Below are 20,113 nucleotides of genomic sequence, written 5' to 3'. Positions count from 1 at the left end.
CTTGGTTACGCTTTAAACCCGTGATGCTGAACACCTTTTTAACACGCGGTAGGCTTTCGCGACCAATATCATCCGTAAGAGGTTTTTTTTTGGTTAGATCGCGTAAATATATAAATGTGTCGTTGAACCCGCTACCACCCGCCACAGCCAACTAGTAAGGGTTGTCACGTAAACAGAACGTGGCCAATTCGTCACTAGTACAGCACTAACCGGCGTGTTGGAGAGCCAAGCCAACAACATTTACAATTCGAGTACGACGTTTCGCCAGTAATTACAACTAGCTTCATCAGGCGACGCGATCTAACCCAACCCCCCCCCCCCCCCCTATATTATGGATGATATTGGTCGCGAAATCCTGCCACGTGTTAAACCGTTCACCCATACTTCTCTCGAGCCTTCTTTGTCGCACTCAACAACGAGGCATGCAGTTCGCCCCGCAGGATGTGCGATCACACTTCAGCCCAGGCGGTACTTGCCTCGTGATTAGTTGGCTCTGCACGAGCCGCCGAAACCTGTCATTGCAAGCAAGAAACCGTTTCCTACCCGTGCACCGCGTTTGTTTTATTTCCATCGAAGACACAGCGGTCGTACGTCCAGCCAGGCTGCCGTAGCGAGCACCTATTAAGGCCAGTGGTGCATGTGGCCAGCCAGCACCACGTCCATTCGTGTAGGCCACGATCACCCACACTGCTCCATGAAGGGTTCCTCCAATTTTCCCTCCGAAGCAAGACTATGTTGGGCAGTCCTCGGGCTACGAACCTAATTCGTTCCTGAGAACCGTTCGTAAGTCGAACGGTGTTTGTATGTCGGAACACAACAATGCACTCCGTTTAAATGCCCACACGGTCAGTGTTGTGACATGTGTTTCGGTTCAACGAAAATGGAAGCATTGTTAAACTCACAATGAAGATGAAATAGTATACACTTACATGTAATACTGTAAAAAAAGATACAGTATAGTAAATGAAACATAAAATAAAGTAACAAATTTGAAAATATATATTTTATTTTCACTTACCTGGAGCCCTGATGCTGGATTGTAGTCGGAAGTTGGCAATGAGTCGCCACAATTACACACACACACATGGGGCACACTAAGACACACACACCCCAACGATTCCCCATGTAGCCTGAGCAGGCTGTTGGGGCAAGTGCTCTGAATGAGCAGCGCCTATGAAGGCCAGCACGGCACACGAAATTCAAGAAACCTATTATAAAATAGATAAGTGGGCGGTCACGGTGGCAGTGATGTTAGCTTCCTCGCCTGGTATACAGGAGGTCGTGGGTTTGATCCTGACCTCCTGTATATATGGAGTTTGCGTGTCTCTCTCCCTGTGTCGCATGGATTTTTTCCAGTTCCTCCGGTCTTTCCCTCCATATTTAGGATCAACATCACAAGTGTATAGTGTTTGGCTGCGATAAATTTCCACATTGTGATACGTCACTTTGTTGAGCAATCATTTGTGGCCAGATCGCTTCTGTGGGCCTTACCTGGTAAAAGTAGCACGCAGTTTTAGTCATAACTTTAAACTGTGTTGCTTTCATTTGCATTTAACCGCCCCAAAAGTATCCTAAACTTGCCACGATAACTCTCCATCTCTCTCTCTCTCGTTTGGCCACATCCCCCGCAGGCACGCTCACATGTACCTGTCCCAGGGCCCGGCGCGGATCGGCAGCGTTTACCGCAAGGCGGTGTTCCGCGAGTACACAGACTACTCCTTCTCGCTCGAGTCTCCCCGGCCGGCCTGGCTGGGCCTCCTGGGGCCCGTGCTCCGGGCCGAGGTGGGCGATGTGCTGCGCGTGAACCTGCGCAACCTGGCGAGCCGCCCCTACGGCCTGCACCCCCACGGCGTCTTCTACGACAAGCGCTCTGAAGGCACGGCACTCTTCATGCGGGAGGGGGGGGGGCCTTTCTATTGTGGTGGTGGCCAGGGTGTCCACTCTCAACTGACAATAGGATCATTCGGAAAGAGAAATGTATTAATTACTTAGAAAATCAGCCCGGCTCTTGAAAAAATTACGTCTTACACTATCGAAAGTGCACACGTTTTTACCATGCTTGGTCAAAGATAAATAAAACTATAAACTAAAGATATTTTTATTTTGCCAGGTACGGCCAACCGAGCTGTTAACTTCTTCTTTAAAAGAAACCTTTGTGTCACAAACGATAGCCCGGCGAAGTGGCTTATCAAGGCAGCCAAATAATCGACACGCGTGTCTCTAGTCGAGGGCGGTGGGTTTAGTTGGGGAGGCCATTCGATCATGGGGGTCCATTTTACATCACGCCGCTAGGGCACGGTGTCTCACCGCGTCATTGACGTGCGGCTCTAAACAGGCAGTCCCCGGGTTATGGAAGGGTTAGGTTCCCGAGAACGATCCGGAACCCGAATTTTCCGTACGTCGGAAACTGAACAATTTCCCCCCAAAATCAACAATAAAATCCCATAGCCGGAAATCGCTGTGCCTCCCCTAGCCGATTTCTCGTTTGTTTTCTCCAAGTACCATATCGCGCTGTATATACGCTCTGAACTTCGTATAATTATTTCATTTCAACGAATATCTACCATAACACTACCCACAATTAAACTAATGGAACATATACTGTATCCAGTTGTTTATGAATACCACGAAATTTTTTACATGAGTTAATAGAAAGCAGTCACTTCCGAATGTTTGTTTACCATGCATTAGGTTAGGCCTAGGCTTCTCTGATCGCTGTTGGCTGAGACCATGAGCAATTGAAGTGTAATTGTGTTAAATAAAGTACATACAGTAAATAACTCATGAAATAAACTTAAAATGAAGAAAACAAGCAATAGACACATGGAGAAAATATAGTTCTAAGCATAGAGAAAAAAAATTACGTAACGCTACAAAAGGAAAAACGTTATGTAACACTACAAAATATTCAATTTACTGAATTTGAATTCTATTGAAGCTCGGGCTTGGTGAAGGTGGTGTTTTGGTGGAGCGAGGAGTAAGGCCCCGGGCCGCCTTACGCGGTATTCATCTGCAACCTCGCCGCGCTGCAGTACTTGCGCTTGCGTAACTAACGTGAAAATGTCTACATGTTGACGTTTTTTTACATAATTTACGGGAGCATTTCTGCAAGGTCGGATTTCCACAAGTCGGGTCTTCCGCAACCCGGGGACTTGCTATATTTCCCTCGCACCGGAACCCGTGCCAGCCGCGCTCTGCTACCAGTTGACAGGGTTGCCACCCGTTCTGGTTTTTAGAGCATTGTTGATTTCTTAAGATGGTTGTCGTTGGGGAAAATCTTCCCAGAACATTACACACCGCACATTACAAGTCCCTGTCTTTGTCATCAACTCTTCTGCTTCTCCTTCTCCTCCTCCTCCTTCCTCCCCTCCTGGCTGATGGCTTGTGTCTGCGTGTACGGTGTGGCGTGGCGTGCCTTGTGTGGCCGTGCGGTGCGGTTGCTGGGGGTGGGGGGGTCTGCCCGTGCCGGCGGTCGTGTGTCGCAGGAGCGAGGTACCCGGACGGAACGTCGGGCGACGACAAGCTGGACGACGCGGTTCCCCCCGGCGGGAGGCACACCTACGTGTGGGATGTGCGCGAGGAGTTTGGGCCCACGGCCGACGACCCGGCGTGCCTCACGTGGGCCTACCACTCCCACGTGGATGCCTCACGTGACATCGCCTCCGGCCTTGTCGGCGCTCTGCTCACGTGCAAGAGAGGTAAATGCCCCCCCCCCCCCCGGCCCACAGTGCAGACAACCGGGGGGAGTTCACGATCGCGCCCGTGGTCAGAGCACCCCGGCTGGCACCCGAGTTTGGCGCGCGCCAGTTTCCCTTCCGCGTTGGGAGCCAGAGCGCTGGTAAATGAGAACATGGGTCCTGAGATTTAGTGAGGCTTTCCTGAAAGAAAAGAAAAGAACCGCCATTTTAATGTAATTTGGGATTCTGTCGGCAGCAATTGGTTCTCTTTTAAAATAATGTAACGTATGATCTGTTTACCTAGTAACGCTTGCAGTATTCCGCTATTTCCTTGTAAAGAGAGTGAAGGATCCGCAGCCCCGAGCAGGAACCACGGACAAAAGTGAAGGCAGCCAAGCGGTGAGCCTGTGCCAACGATTGCCAAAGCTCTGCGCTCCTCCATGTATTAAGGCGTTATCGGGTAATAATTGAGTGCTTACATTTGGGAGGATACCCATGTGTGCGAGGGGGAAGCACTCTATCCCATACAGACGGAACAGGTGGGGTCCACATTTTTTGCTGTACTGCCTTCTGGCTGGCAAACCAGAGTATGGGCACCTCCTCGATGCCCACGGGATGGAAGTTTCGCAACGTGTGTGTGGCGATCGACCAACCCTCGCTATCCCCTCCACTGCCTTCACCACCGTCTCCGCCTCCCACCACCTCCCACCACCAGAGTTAACGCTCCCAACCTGAGTTGGCGAGCGTTTACAACTCTAATCCTTTACGTTTGGTTGGCGTGCGCGCGGTGCAGGCATCCTTGACCCCGTGACCTCCAAGCGGCGAGATGTGGACCAGGAGTTTGTGGTCATGTTTGCCATCGTGAACGAGAACCTCAGCTGGTACCTCGGGAAGAACATCCAGAGGTTCTGTGGGAGCCCTGACAGTGTGGATACAGAGGACGAGGGCTTCGTGGAGAGCAACCAGATGCACGGTACATCAGAAGCCACCGTAATTGTCACAGCTTCACCAAGCCAAATCGGCTGTCGGCTGCCCTGGGATATTCACGTTGTTGTCGTTGTTTCTAACAAAACCCCACGAAGTTTTAGCCCGCTTTCAGCGAGTAAGTGGGCTAGTGTAGGTTTGTGCGGTTGTTGGTGTAAGCGGCTCTACGTTTGCGTTTTTGGGATGTTGCCGCGCGCCGTTCAGCACGGAGTCCGGCTGAACTCTGTTCCCAAAAGAAGCTCCCGGTGGCACGTGGAGCGAAACGTCGGACATTGACCTTGCTATTTCCACGATGGCTAAATTTATCTCGTGCGCAGCTTTCCGTGGTGTTTTATACGGGGTTTAAAAAATATTACAAAAAATAATATCCATAATAATGTCGTTATATATAAAAAATCATTTTAGTTCAATAGCTGCAGTGCGTGACAAAAAAAAATCGTTTCGTAATTCAAAACGGTTTTGTGGCCAAAGAATATCAATCACTTGTCAGGTATTTTGTTCACGCTCTTTGTAAAATTAATGATCGAGTCGCCTCCGGCAGGGGGGGGGGTGTCTGTCTCTCCCGTTCAACCTCCGTCGCTTGAGCACGGCTGCTAACGCGGGGAATTTATTTTCACATTTCACAATCGTGTTAGCCGAGCACGGCGCCCGGAGGCCAAGCGGCCAGCAACAGACGGCACAGTTGAGGGTAAAGTGGATAACAAAAAAGGTGGTTTTCGTCGTAATGAATAGCTTTGGACGAGGGACAGTGGGAGGTAATTCCAGAGATGAGCAGTGCGAGGCAAAAACCGGGTGGAAAAGTGTTGTGACCTGCAGTGTCGTGGGTGGGCAGGGTTGGTGGGGTGGAGTGTGGTGGGGTGTGTGTTGTTGTGACCTGCAGTGTGGTGGTTGAACGCAGTGTGGATGCCATGAAGTTGTCGGCCTGGTAGAGCGGTCTACCAGGCCGACCCGTGGAGTGAAGCTCATGGCAACGGTAGCCATGGCAACTAGCGATGGCAGAGCGACAAGGAGGTGACGGACTGCCCGTGGGCGAGACGCGGCATGGCGGGGGGAGCGCATTTTGCCGCTCGTTGCAGAGCGTCGCGATTGTAGCGCGGTGCGCGGCCGCCCTCATTTTAACAGCGTGGGTGAGTTGCCGTAGAAACCCCACGCTAAAGGTGCCGCCCGTGTGTGCCGGTATCCGCGGCCCCAAAATTGCCGACGCGCATTAATAAACCAACACTAAATAATTGTGAGCATCCTTTGTGGAGAATGAACAACGCGACCGCGGGAGGCGGCGTGGATATCTCCCTCGAGCATCCGTCCCTCCCACGTACGAACCAAAACAGAATGGCCCCGTGCCAAGCCGACATCCGGGAGGGCCTTCATCCAGCCGTGGATCGATTCGTGGAGCCCGCCCGGCCGATGCTGATGGCCGTCGCGCTATTTGCCCGTCCTCCCCCCCCCCCCCCGCCTTCCGCAGCCATCAACGGCCTCGTGTTCGGACACCTGCCGGGCCTGGAGATGTGCGTGGGCGAGCGCGTGGCGTGGCACCTGCTGGCCATCGGCGGGGAAAAGGACCTGCACACGGCGAGGTTCCACGGCCAGACGCTCTCGCTGACCGGCGGCGTGCGCGTCGACACCGTGGGCCTCTTTGCCGCCTCCTTCGCGTCCGGGGATGCCGTGCCGACGGAGGTCGGCAAGTGGCTGCTGACGTGCGGCGTCAATCACCACGTGCACGGTGAAAACCGCCGCTCGCGCCGCTGCCCCCGTCCCTGTGGCGCGCGACCGAATGTGTCCGGCCGCCGTTTTGCGCAGCGCGAGCGGAGTAGTGGTGGTGCGTGGAACCCCGCGGACGACGCCGACAGCGGCAGCAGCGTGGTCGCTTGTGCGTGCCTTGCAGCCGGGATGCAGGCGCTGTACACCGTGAGGGACTGCGGGCGGGCCGCGCCCGCACCGGCCGCGGGCGGCGAGACGCGCCGGTACTTCGTCGCGGCGGAGGAGAGCGTGTGGGACTACGGCCCCAGCGGCGTCGACGCCTTCACCGGGAAACGCCTCGATGACCCCGAAACGTGAGCGCGACGGCGGCCTCGTCGCGGACGCAGCGAACGCGCGGCTCCGGAGCGCTGGCGCCCAACTCGCTCGCTCGCGCTCAAGCGCGGGAGCTGTGGCGTTCGCGCTCAACCCGGAGCTCTCGCGACGATTTCCGTCGTTGTCTCGGCAACGTTGCCAATGGCTGCGACGCCCTCGCGAGTGTGAGGCCTCCACCATGAGGATCCCCGAATAAGAGTCTTCCTTGCTTAATTATCTCAATGTACACGCGCGTGCGTGTGCTTGGTCTCAATGTGTACGTAGCCTGGCACAGGCGCCGTGGTGACGTCACCGCCACTTCGTGGCGAATGGCGGTTGTTGTTGAGTTTGGGTCTGTCCTGTCACCTGCCGGCGAGCCTTTGACAATTTACGTGGCCTAAAAGTGCGCACCTAGCCTGGCACAAGCACTTTGTGGTGATGTCACCATGACTTCGCGGGTAACGACGTTCGATGTTGTGGTATGTGTGCGTGCAAAAAGAAAAAAAACCCTTGTATAGCCTTAACAGACTGTGGGGGCAAGTGCTGTTAGCAAGTGGCACCTACGAAGGCCGACACGGCACACGAGTAGGTGGCCAACACCACGCCCGGCCGTCTTTGTCCCCCCCTTTGGCGATGTTTACTACACACCGCACCAGGTACTGCATTTGAGGTCGAGTCGACGACAGGGAGGCCCAAGACCTGTTCAGATAATCGTCACCGGTGACGGGTTCGTAGCACAGCGGCACTAACCGCTACACGTGTGTGTGCGCGTATGTGTGCGTGAGTGCAGCGAGTCTGCCACGTTCTTTGAGCGGGGGCCGACGCGGCTGGGCGGCAGGTACAAGAAGGCGCGCTTCGTGGGCTACACGGACGCCAGCTTCGCGCAGAAAACTGTGCGGCACGCCGGGGAGCAGCACCTGGGCCTCATGGGTGAGACTCCGGGACCTCGGCGGGGGCCACAAGGGGGTGGAACGACGCGGGCGAAGGTGGCAACCCTGGCTACCTGGAGACCCGTGTGTGTGTGTGTGTATGGGGAGCGGTAGTGTCGCGGTTAGCGTTACACTGCGCTACGAACTCGGCGACCCGGCTTCGATTCCCGCTCGCGGCCAACACTGTTGACGGTTATCAGAACCGGTCCTGGGCCTCCCCTACTTCGACTCGGCCTCAAATGAGCACCTGGTGCGGTGTGTAGTAAACATCGCCACTGGGGAGACAAAGGTGGTCGGGCGTGGTGCTGGCCGCCCACCCCCTCGTGTACCGTTCCGACCTTGATAGGTGCTCGCTAACAGCACTTGCCCCTACAGTCTGTTAAGGCTACACGGGGGATTTTTGTCTTTGTATGGGGGTAGTGGTTGTGGTGTAAGTACGTATTGTGAACTTCCTTCGCATCGTACCTAGCCAGCCGTGCTAATTGGAGGTGTGATGAGCGGTGGTGCGGTGGTCCGCATGACTCGGCGACGCGACTTCGATTCACGCTCGTGACCAATAATATCAGGTAGTGAATATTTTAACTGGTCCTGGGCCCTCCCCTAGGTTGACTTGGCATAAAGAATATATTTAGATGGTGCACTGCGTGAACATCGTCGCTGGGGAGACAAAGGCAGCCGGGCATAGTTGCTTCCACTCACCCCCTGGTGTGCCGTGCCAGCCTTCAATTGTGCTCGCTAACAGCACTCGCCCCAACAGCCAGTTGAAAGCTACACGGCGGAATCGTCGTTTTTGCGCGTGCACCCACAGGTCCCGTACTGCGAGCCCAGGTGGGCGACACGGTGGTGGTGACGTTTGTGAACCGGGCGACACGGCCCTACAGCATCCAGCCGCACGGCCTGCTCGTCACCAAGGACAACGAGGGCATCGCCTACACGGACGGCCGCTCCGGTGAGGCCTCCTCCTCCACTCCTTCCTTCCTCCTCACCACAGCTGCTTCCACCACATCTCCACCCCAGGAGGGGAGGCGCTCCCTCGGCCTGCCGCAATATTTACAATGCGGTAAAATCTAACCGGGGGAAGCTGCTATTTTGGGGTGTCCCCGAGACTCGACAATAAAAATCAGCATTCCGAGACGTCTTGTTAGGTCACGACCAAGAAAGAGGGAACAACCACCACAGGATGAATTGGCGCCACTGACGTTGCCTACAGCGCGCTGTAATCTGACAGCCGTCACGCTGACGAGACCGAACAAACCTGTCCGTATGTCCAGTTGCCTGTTCGGACCGAGGGTCGTAAGTTCAACCGCCGCGCAATAGATGGCGGTGCTGGCATCTACATCTGCAGGAGATGAAGAACAAGTGGCATCTACATCTGCAGGAGATGATACAACTTTTAAAGCCATTCCCCGTGTTTAGTGTACACGCTGTACAACGTGTTTGTAATCGACAGGAGTAAAGTTGGACTTGCGATCAAATCAACTAATTAACATATCTCTGGAACCTAACCCTGTGTGTGTATGTATATATATATATATATTATTATTTTAGAGGCGCAGCGCCGGGCGTCGCACGTCCCCCCGGGCGGCAACTTCACGTACACGTGGGCGGTGCCGCGGAGCGCCGGTCCCGCGGCCTCCGACCCCGACTGCCTCGCCTGGATGTACTTCTCGGCCGTCGACTCCATCCGCGACACCAACGCGGGGCTGCTCGGGCCGCTGCTCGTGTGCCGCCCCGAGGCGCTGGAGCCCTCGGGAAAGCAGGTAAAGGCGAGCGGCCCTTGCTCGTTGAATCTTGACTTAAAGCTTTGCGTGACTGCAGGAACTCATATTCTTTTGGTACGTAGATGGTTCAAATAAAATAACATCTACGTGACTTTACCGAAAAACCCAAAGATTATCATGAACCCCTGCTGGTTGTTCGGGTGCCGCCTCTGCTGGCAGTCTGAAGGGTCTTCGCCACTCAAGCGAGCTCCAGAAAGCGTGCTCCGAGAAGGTTTTTGGGACCTATTGTTTCGCGCCTGCCAGACCCTCTCGGATGTGGTGGGGGAGTAACCGCACTTTGCGCCCGCCACACAAGACCCGGACAGTCGACTTTGCTGTGTGGGGTATGCCCATTGGTGTCCTGCTGGGTGGACAGAGGCTTGCGAGGATTTGAGAAATACTCGCCCCATTGTTTCAACTGCCAAGCAAGAGGCCTGCCGAATTCGGCAAAATGTAAATAAATGAAGCGCACGGTAACCTTGCATCCGATCGCGACCCTGGATGGCGACGTCGCTGCGATTATTTCCCCTCTGCAGAAAGCGTTCGACGAGGAGTTTTTCCTCCTATACACCGTGTTCGACGAGAACGAAAGCTGGTACCTGGACGATAACATCGAGCGCTTCGCTGGGAACGCCAGCGCCGTGGAGAAGGAGGACGCCGGCTTCCAAGAGTCCAACAAGATGCACGGTAGCTGGGGTGACCCCCCCCCCTGCTCCTGACCCCCTTCCCCCCCCCCCTACTCCTGACCCCCCAGTGCATCAGAGACGTCTCCTCTTCACGCTCCCTCTTCCCAACTCGCCCAGTGCCCGTGGTGTGGCTTGGCTCGCGTCCCCGAGGCTCCTCGCGATTCGCCACCCTCCTCCTCCTCGTTGCCCATCGTCGGCACGATTTAAAACGCGAATTCAATTAATAACAAAACTGATCGTAGCGCCCCTAGTGGCTGCAAGGGTCACGCGAGCCAATGATGTTCAACGGTCTCCCCCCACGTGCCACATGTCCTTTGTCAAAGACGTTGGTGATGATTGCCTCCTCAAGAACTTTCCATCGAGCACTCCCAGTTGCGTCCACTTGTTCAATGCTTCAGTACAGCACTTGATGCAGTCTTAGTAATGTTACTTTTGTACCTCCTATCTTTAATACGTTGAAAATGATAACGTTTCAGCATCTCGATGAAAGATTGATGTAAATATTGTTGTGGCTGCTTTTTCTGCTGCCGCTACTACTGCTAATACTTCTGCTGCTGCTCCTGCTGCTCCTGTTAACTTTGCTGCTGCTACTGCCGTGGCTGCTGCCGTACTGTGCCGTCTCCGCGTGAAGCGATCAACGGCTTCATGTACGGGAACCAGCCGGGTCTGTCGGCGTGCCAGGGCGCCCGCGTGTCCTGGAGCTTCCTGGGCGTGGGCAACGAAGTGGACATGCACGGCGCCTTTGTGCTGGGCAACACGCTGCTGGCGGGCGGGCGGCGCATCGGATCGCTCGGCCTCTTCCCGCACGTCGCCCGCACGGCGAGCATGGTGGCACGCGTCGCTGGTCAGAGCCGCACGCATCGCGCGTGCTTTCGCAAACGTCCCGAAGATGGGGGGCGTCGCGCAGATGGCGCTTCTCCACGCGCGCCTTCAAATGTCGTTACGGATTCCGAACGCGTCCCACGACTGGCCCCCGTCGCAACCCGCAGATGTTTCCCCAACGCATTCAACCAAATGTCCCAAACGCATCCCACCAAATGTCCCCATGGCATCCCACCAAATGTCCCCAACTTGCTTATTACTTTCAATATGTTATTGGCAGGGGGCAACACCAGTTTTTTTCGTACAAGAATCAATAAAAAACTAATGCATACAACAAATATAAACGTTTAACACGTGCAAAAATATTTCCCCAGGCTGTGGTAATGCATTTTTTCCAATAACATGCAGGATGAAAGGAACGCGGGATGGGGATTTGTATCTAATGCGGCGATTTTGTCTCCGCAAGCCTACGGCAGAGGCATTTTTACGTCTTTAAGACCGCGGCATGATCGTTTGACCTCACTCCCAAGCAAACAAAATAAATAAGCCGACAATGCACCTCCTTCCCATATTTGTCTCTCCACATACATTATTTAAAATCACTTCCACACCACCCATTGGCTGCACGGTGGTGGCGAAATGTTATATCTCTCGCCTGGGATGCAGGAGGTCGTGGGTTAGACCCCAACCCCGTCGCCTGTAATATTTGGAGTTGGCATGTCTCTGTCTCTTCCCGTGGTCGTGTGGATTTTTCTGTGGGTCCTCCGTTTTTTCCCTCGGTAATTTAGAATCTACATGCTGTTAAAGGGTATTTGGCTGCGATACATTTACACGTGATAAACCACTTGGCTGAGCCATCATTTATGGGCCAGGTCGCTTCTGAAAAAGTGCTGTATAGCTCAGTGGGGCCTCCTTACCTGGTAAAAAAAAAAAATTAGTTCAGTTGAGTTTGAGCAGCAGCACTGGTTTCACCATAGGCACACTCTGGGCCAGTTTCCATTTCTGCCTTAGGGGTTGGTAACAAGTCCTGATCTGGCCCGTTGACTGTTCGAGTCAAGCACGTGGAGCGACATGTCGGAACCGTGCCCGACGATGCCGCGGTACAACCTGAGAACACACCCGAGGGCTGTGTACAGCAGCACGACCGCCACATCTGACGCAGCCCTTGCCACTCGTTCCCATCGCCATCCACCACAGCCAGTGAGGGAATTGTTGTTGCGTGTGGATTTGTTTGTGGGCGCGTGCAGGCAAGTTCGAGGTGGGATGCCAGACCGCCGATCACTACCTGGCCGGCATGAAGCAGTTTTACTCGGTGTTCCGATGCTCGCGGCCAGGCACCGCACACCCTGGCGGCGCGCGGCGCCAGCGGGTTTACTACCTGGCAGCCCGCGAGGTCGACTGGGACTACTTTCCAGACGACACCTGGGAGAAGGAGCGACACGGGGACAACCCCGAGGCCAGGTGAGGCCTTCGCTGTCGAGCGAGGCGGGCGGGCACTTCCAGGCAGCCGTGTTTCGTTGGTGGATTATTTATTCGCGGCGAATTTCTGAACGGGTTTAGACTTCTTCGGTCTTTTGCCCCGTGAAATGATTGTTGCCACGTCGCCCGATTTTGTTAAGTGGCGAGCGAGGCGGATTTTAGTCGATGCGCTTCAGTGTTCTTGTATGCGTCGATTTGAAAATCTCCGGGCCACTATTTTAAGTCGTTGATGCTTGGCGAAAGTGTGTCGACACAGTTTTAAATTTATTTTAATTTTCTTTAACCTACGTAACTTTACCGAAAAAACCATAGAGTATGAATCTTTGCAGTCATGAACTTCAAATCTAGAACGTTTAGAGTCTTTAGCTGTTATAAATGTCCACGCGATAAGCCACTTTGTTGAGCAATCATTTGTTATCGCCAGGTCGGTTCTGAAAAATGGCTATATAGCCTTACCTGGTAAGTTTAGTTTCGTTAGTTTTTATATGTATATACACAAAACTATTTATATGTAAATCATAATAGATGTTGATCCCTGCTGACTTGTGTCCGTGGCACCCGCATCTCCCCGCGGCGTTGCTCACAGCGACGCCGCCAAGTTCACTGCGCGCGGGGACGAGCGGATCGGCTCCGTGTACAAGAAGGCCATGTACCTGGAGTACGAGGACGCCACCTTCACCAAGCTCCGCGCGAGACGCCCCGACGAGGAGCACCTCGGCATCCTCGGTGCCCCCCTACCCCCAACTCCGCACCGCGTCGCGCACAGCACCAGTGGCAATTTTTTATTTTTTATTTTTTACACTGCCCCATTGTTTTTTTGTTTAAACTGCCAGATACGGCCTACAGAGCTCGATTTAGCACGGTTGGCCACGTACGGCGTGAAAGAAGTTCAACGTACATATGTACGTATGAAGTTGAGCTATCATTTTTAATCAAAATATACTGCAGTACTTACTCCATATTAATTGATTTAAAATTAATTTATTCCGTCAAGGGATGATGATGATGATGGGCGGCAGTGCAGTGGTAACATTTGTAACTCGCAGCAAGAAGGGGCCCGGATACGATTTTCTGACTCCGGGCCACATTTTCTACGCGGAGTTTATATTCTCTCCCGGCTGCGTCTGCGTGGGTTTCCTCCGGCCCTACCCGGTGAAATAAAAAGTTAATATCTTCTTGGTTCTTTCGGTAAAGTCACGTAGAATGGAAATAATAAAAATAAAACCTTATAAAATAATTCTCACGACGTTTCAGCCACAACGCAAGCAGCCGTCCTCAGGTGGAGAGCAGGTCCTTCAGACTCTGTCTACTCGACAGACCTGCTCTCCACCTGAGGACGGCTGCTTGCGTTGTGGCCGAAACGTCGTGAGAATTATTTTATTATGTTTTATTTTTATTATTTTATTACTTCCCTTCTACGTGACTTTACCGAAAGAACCAAGAAGATGAATCCCTGCAGTCACGAAAGCTTTAAATCGAAAAAAAAAGTGAATAGTTTAGGCAATGGAGCAACAAAGTGTCCCTGCGCTGACATTGACACCGCCGCCCCGGTGCCGTGCCCCGTCCACCGCAGGGCCCGTCCTGCGGGCCGAGGTCGGGGACGAGCTGATCGTGGTTTTCCGGAACGGGGCGAGTCGCCCGTACAGCGTGCACGCCCACGGGGTGGATGCGGCGGGCAACGACACAACCGCCACCGATCCCGGTGAGTGTGGACTGCGAGAGGTGGGGGGGTGGGGGGGTTCACCAGTTATCTTGGAGCTAGTTGGAAGACCTTAACACCTTCCTACCCTCCCACTTGAGAACCCAGAATATTGGTACAGTAAAACCTTGGATTGCGAGCATAATTCGTTCCGGAAACGTGCTTGTAATCCAAAGCACTCGTATATCAAAGCACTCGTATATCAGTTGTGATCACGTGACGCTTGGCAGACAAAGCGTGTACACATACTACTCGTATTGCAAGAAGACCTCGCTCGTTTATCAAATTAATATTTATAAAAAAAATTGCTCTTCTTGAAAAACACTCGCAGACCAAGTTTCTCGCAATCCAAGGTTTTACTGTATTTTGTTGATATTTTTCGATTAATAATGTTGGGCCCTAATTCGGTACACAGGCTTTCACGCGCTACACGGGGGGGACTCTCATCATACACGGCATGCGCACGGTTCAAGAGACGCACGCGCTACGCGGGACACGCACACAACACGAGGCATACGCGAAGCATAAGAAACACGTGGGGCACATCGATTGCCACGTGGTTGTGCTGGGAGGCGCCGCACGCTGCAGGACAAGACGCAGGCGGCAGCACAGCAGGGGAGTAAGGAGACGAGAGCGCCGCGCGGGCCGTTTTGTCAAGGTCACGTGTTGGGCCCTCCCCGCAGGAAAGACCCACACCTACCGCTGGGAGGTCACGGAGGCCTCTGGGCCTGGACCGAGTGACCCCAACTGTGTCACGTGGACCTACTACTCCAGAGTGGACCCCGTGAAGGTGAGCGCGGGGGGGAATCCTGCTGATTCGCACACGCCCGGGGCTCTGGTGCCCGCGGTGGCAGACGCGGGGGTGGCATCTGTGGCCCGTGGTCCCCGCACGTTCCCAGCGGGGTTCCGCTTAGCGGCGAGGGGGACACCCTCCATCGCAGACGTCGAGCGCCGTCGTTGCGGGGAGGGCGACTAGTCGAGGGGGGCCACGCGATCTCTCTGAGCAAACGACGAGGAGCGATGCAGCACCTCGCCATCCCGCGCGCGTGCCTGTGATGGTGCCTGTGATGGTGCCCGTGATGGTGCCCGTGATGGTGCCCGTGATGGTGCATGTGCTTCGCGTCTCTGCCAGGATCTCTACAGCGGGCTGTTCGGGCCGCTCGTGGTCTGCGAGACGGGCGTGCTGGGCACGGAGGGCCGCAGGGCGGACGTCGACCGCGAGTTCGCGCTCCTCTTCCTCATCTTCGACGAGAACCTCTCGTGGTACCTGCAGGACAACGTGCGCGCGTTCTGCGTTCACCCCGAGCGGGTCGACACCTCCGACGAGGGCTTCAAGGAGAGCAACCGCATGCACGGTGGGGGGACGCACGGGGGAGCAGCGTAGAGCGCCATCGGGCAACGCTCCGCACGGATGGGTCCAAGAATCGGATGCCTTGTAGCGCTTTTTTTTGCTCCTTGCAACTTTTAAACGAAGTATTGAGGCTTTGTTGTGTCATGTCGGCACTCGTTCAACAAAAGTGTCTCTGTGCTTAAGTGATGAGACTTGGCGTTGCCTATATTCTTATCAAGGTACATGTTGTTATCTGTTACACTTTTCACGAGTGCTGCTTGTTGCTGGCTCCTTGGCGCTTCGGAAACTCGGCGACTGAGTAAAGAAAACAAAATTGTTTTGAAAATGTCTCATTTCTATGGCAGGGAGAACAGTCTCTCCATATGCCAAGAGCAGCTGACTTCCCACAGAGTGGTACCGAATTTTATCGACCTCTCTGAATCACGACGATGGGTTGGGTTGACGACTGTTGACCCCCGAGCCGTTACTGAATACCTCCGATTAGCCGATTAGCACGGTTGGCTACGTACCGTGCAAATGAAGTTCAACATACATGTATGCACGTTTAACTTTTTTCGCACTGTACATGCATGCATGCATGTTGAAATTATTTCGCACCGTACGTAGCCAACCGCACTAATCGCAAGGTTGCGGGGATAAGGATGGCATTGGGATGATTAGAATCACACCGTTACGCATGAGCGGGAGCCAGCGAACTCCACTAAACACACCGATGCCTTTGGCAGCGATCAACGGGTGGCTGTACGGAAACGCGCGCGGCCTCCGCATGTACCGAGGGGAGAAGGTGGCCTGGTACCTCCTGGGCATGGGCAACGAGGTGGACATCCACACGGTGCACTTCCACGGGGAGACGTTCCTCTACAAGGTGAGAGACGACGCCGGGCGTCTTCACGGGGATGGGGGGGTGGGTTGCACGTGGGGCGCGTCGGTCGCAGCATCTTCATCTGCGTCATCATCCTAACAGCTGGGTTGGTTTGCGCAGCTGAGATAATGATTCGTAATAGATTTTTTTGTGGGTTGGGCCACGTAATAGCATCATAATCATCATCATCATAATAATCTGGCCGGATATGCATCGTAAGAGCGTCCGCCACCAACCGACACGCCACTGATTTATAAATAGTTTTGTAAATAGTTGCTTTATAAATAGTTTTATAAATAATTGCGGCTCGCCGGTTAAGTTGAGGCAACTTTTTCCAACCAAATTTTAGCGACCTGTACCGACGAAGAGATTACAGTCGCTAATGCGTCAATGCGTCCATGCTTTCAACCTCTTAGTTGGGGTAAGCGCTAATATGCGAAACAAAAAGTGAATGAAAACGGGAGCGGAGAGGCAGTGACCTGTGTGTGTGTGTGGGCTGCCGTCACCCAGAAGCGCCACGATCACCGGGGCGATGTTCACGAACTCTTCCCCGGCACCTCCGACTCCGTGGAGATGAGGGCCCGAAATCCAGGCACGTGGCTTCTGCATTGTCACCTGACGGAGCACATCTACGCTGGCATGGAGACCACCTACCACATCCTCGAGGGCAAAGGTGAGACCGATGACACTCTCCATCACAGACACAGGTCCAGATGGATGTGTGTGCTCCATAATGACACTCGTCAACAACGCATGTGTATGCTTTTTCGTTGTTGCAATGAACAGGGCACCATAGCTTAGATGGAGTGCTCTTGCCAATAACATCGGGTAACCCTGGCAGTATTTGCTGAACCAGTCCGACTCTGTTGATAAGACCCATGAGGTCAAAACCGATCCAGATTTTTCTGCTGGATAATATTGGTACTGGAAAACCAATGAAGTCAATGGACTCATTCTATTTATTTAAAATATGGGGAGATACTTTTGTTTATCCACTATAGGAACGGTGGGTGAGATCGACTGCGTCCTTAACCGAATGTGTAAACCCGTAACAGATACTTTCATTCTTGATTTGAAGCTTTCGTGACTGCAGGAATCCATACTCTTTGGTTTTTTTCGGTAAAGTCACGTAGGTAGAAAAATAATAGATCACGACGTTTCGATCGCAACACAAGCAATCATCATCAGGTGGGACAATCACAGCAAGAAAAAATTAACGCCTACTGAAAGAACCAAATGCTTTCATGTTTGAACGATCAATTTCCACCACAACAAAGCATATACCAACCACCACAAACATTTGCTATCTGTAGCAAGTATTCATTTTGCCAGCAACCCTTGCGTGTGTGGTCATAGTATAGGCTCTCCAAATACAACACACATTGTCTGCATGTGTCCTCATTTGGGGATTTGAAGACCCAGGACACAGTTTCTCAGGCTCTGCGTTGTTTGTGAAAGGGGACATTTAATTGAAATCGCCCGAGATGCGCCCGGATCTTTTTCGTATCTTCCCAACGGTCGGGGTGGTCCCAAAACTCTAAGCTAATCTAACATCAATAAGCAAAACAAATAAAGAACAAATGGATGCATGTTGTCGTATATAAATGAAATACCAACGTTTGGGAGATGCCCCCCCCCCTCTGTCTCGCATACATTCGGTCGTAAATAAAGCCCTGTGTATGTACCGTGGGCTAGCTTGCCCCGGTGTGTGTGCGTGTGCGTAATCGATGTCGCAGCTAAAGCCTGCGTCTCTCTTCTCTTCAACAGCCGGAGGGGCGCTGCGTCCTGTGACCGCAGTCGGCATGACCATCCTAGCTCTGCTGCTGGCCCTGGCGGTGGTGGCTGACGTTTAGGCTGCCGCCCTTTTTTCGACCGCTCGACGCGCTGAATTTGTGAATAGCGAAGCGCGAACACTGCTGCGTCATCTTCTTGGTTCTTTCGGTAAAGTCACGTAGAAGGGAAAAAATAAAATAATAAAAATAAAACCTAATAAAATAATTCTCACGACGTTTCGGCCACAACGCAAGCAGCCGGTCCTCAGGTGAAGCAACAGGTCTGTCGGGAAGACAGCGTCTGAATGAAACACCCCAGGCTTGGAGCGTATATCGTGAGAATTATTTAATTATGTTTTATTTTTATTATTTTATTACTTCCCTTCTACGTGACTTTACCGAAAGAACCAAGAAGATGAATCCCTGCAGTCACGAAAGTTTTAAATCGAATCTGCTGCGTCGGTTTACACGCGATGTGTGTCCAGGGTTTGTTGGCCGCGTGTTGACGGCACGAGGTTAACGGGGACCGGCAGCGGCCAGCAAACGCGATGTCATCGAGAGAGGGGAGAGAGAGAGTGAGCCGCTCGGTTCAGTTTCCTGAAGAAGCTCATTTTTTATTGGGGCGAAACGTTGGACATCGTGCTAAAAGAAACACGCGGTACAACTGTAAAATACATCGGAGAATGAAGCACAACGACTTTATTATATTTGACTTGTTACACACGCTAAGAGTGGAATATCATGGATTGCGGTTTTAATGAAATATTTTTTAAATAAATATCTGGGCGTTTAGTCTTCATTTCTACCTGGTTTTTACACTTCCCGTGTGTTTTAATCTTACCACGTAAATTATATCCACTGATCTGTCCCTATGCTCTTGACGTAACGAACCCAGCATGGCAAAGGCACGGATCTCCAATTTAGCCAAACGCTTCTTCGTTGGTCAATGCTGTTAGCGAGCACCCGTCATGGCCAGGCTGACACACGGAACAGGTGTGTTATGGGCCAACTCCACACTTGTGTGCGTTCGTCTTTGCAGTGCTGAAGTTTACTCGCCGCATCGGGTACTCGTTTTATGGCTGAGTCAACCTAGGGGATACCAAGGACGGGTTCGCACACGACTCGGGGAGCAGTGCTGTCACTCTGCTGTGCCTCCTGGCCTTGATTGAGAAGCTGATGTGGTCATGTGACTGAAGTGGGAGAGGGGATGGCCGCCAGGCGTGGCGCTGTGCACGTCAGCCTTATTAGGTGCTCGCTAAGAGCTCTCGCAGCCTTAATGTCGTTGGCGAGATGTGAACTACCTCGCCTGGTATGCAGGAGGTTGTGGGTTCGATCCCGGCCCTAGCGCCCTGTATATTTGGAGTTTGCGTGTTTTTCCCGCGGTCGTGTGGATTTTCCTTCGGGTCCTCCGGTTTTTCCCCTCCACATTTCGAATCAACATCGTGCGTTTAGAGTATTTGACTGCTGTACATTTGCACCTGATGAGCCACTTCGTTTTGAGCTGTCATTTGTGACAGCCATGTCGCTTCTAAAAAAGAGCTGAATAGCTCAGTGGGCCTTACCTGGTAAAATAAAAAAAAACAGTTTAGTTTATATTTTACCTAGCGTGCTAAAAACGTGTGCACTTTCGACAGTGTAAAACATGTTTTAGTTGAGTTTTTCTAACAGCTGGGCTGATTTATTTAAGTAATCAATTAACCCTTTTTTATTCTCCTAATTATCCTCTTCGTCAGTTGAGAGTGGATGGACAGAGACATTGTTACCCCAACTCCCACCCCACACAACACACCCCCAGATCTACCCCTAGAATGTTGCTTGCTGCTTCCCCCCCCCCACCCCAATAACTACACGGACCCCGTCGGGGTGGGCAGGGAGCATCCCCCTGACCCACACCGATGCTTTGTGCGAGTGCCGGAGAGTTCCCCTCCGCCCTGGGCGTGTTTTTGTATCCCCCTCCCCAGAGACCACTGGCGTGTTACTGAGCTACGCGCGCGCTTGCCTCGATTTCAAATAAAAAATCTGTACATGAAAAAAGAAATTAAA

The 20,113-nt window shown here is 52.9% G+C and overlaps 1 protein-coding gene across 1 annotated transcript in view; it reads left to right on the top strand.

Moving 5' to 3' along the window:
• Positions 1–20,113, top strand: part of LOC144735621 (hephaestin-like) — a 31,206-nt gene extending 11,093 nt beyond the window's left edge. Inside the window, exons 2-19 of the mRNA XM_078618054.1 lie at positions 1,632–1,876; positions 3,486–3,698; positions 4,471–4,650; positions 6,124–6,381; positions 6,544–6,712; positions 7,501–7,640; positions 8,448–8,588; positions 9,188–9,399; positions 9,936–10,086; positions 10,717–10,929; positions 12,155–12,368; positions 12,973–13,112; positions 13,960–14,088; positions 14,769–14,875; positions 15,218–15,440; positions 16,162–16,301; positions 16,809–16,971; positions 18,066–20,113. Coding sequence (XP_078474180.1) covers positions 1,632–1,876; positions 3,486–3,698; positions 4,471–4,650; positions 6,124–6,381; positions 6,544–6,712; positions 7,501–7,640; positions 8,448–8,588; positions 9,188–9,399; positions 9,936–10,086; positions 10,717–10,929; positions 12,155–12,368; positions 12,973–13,112; positions 13,960–14,088; positions 14,769–14,875; positions 15,218–15,440; positions 16,162–16,301; positions 16,809–16,971; positions 18,066–18,151 — 3,124 coding nt within the window. The 3' untranslated portion in view covers positions 18,152–20,113. The remainder of the gene's footprint in view (positions 1–1,631; positions 1,877–3,485; positions 3,699–4,470; positions 4,651–6,123; positions 6,382–6,543; positions 6,713–7,500; positions 7,641–8,447; positions 8,589–9,187; positions 9,400–9,935; positions 10,087–10,716; positions 10,930–12,154; positions 12,369–12,972; positions 13,113–13,959; positions 14,089–14,768; positions 14,876–15,217; positions 15,441–16,161; positions 16,302–16,808; positions 16,972–18,065) is intronic.

This window comes from Lampetra planeri, chromosome 56 (assembly GCF_965212315.1).
Source record: "Lampetra planeri chromosome 56, kcLamPlan1.2.h2, whole genome shotgun sequence".
Classification (NCBI taxonomy): domain Eukaryota; kingdom Metazoa; phylum Chordata; class Hyperoartia; order Petromyzontiformes; family Petromyzontidae; genus Lampetra; species Lampetra planeri.
The sequence above is the reverse complement of the archived record's forward strand: the minus strand, read 5'-3'. Positions and strand labels throughout refer to the sequence as shown.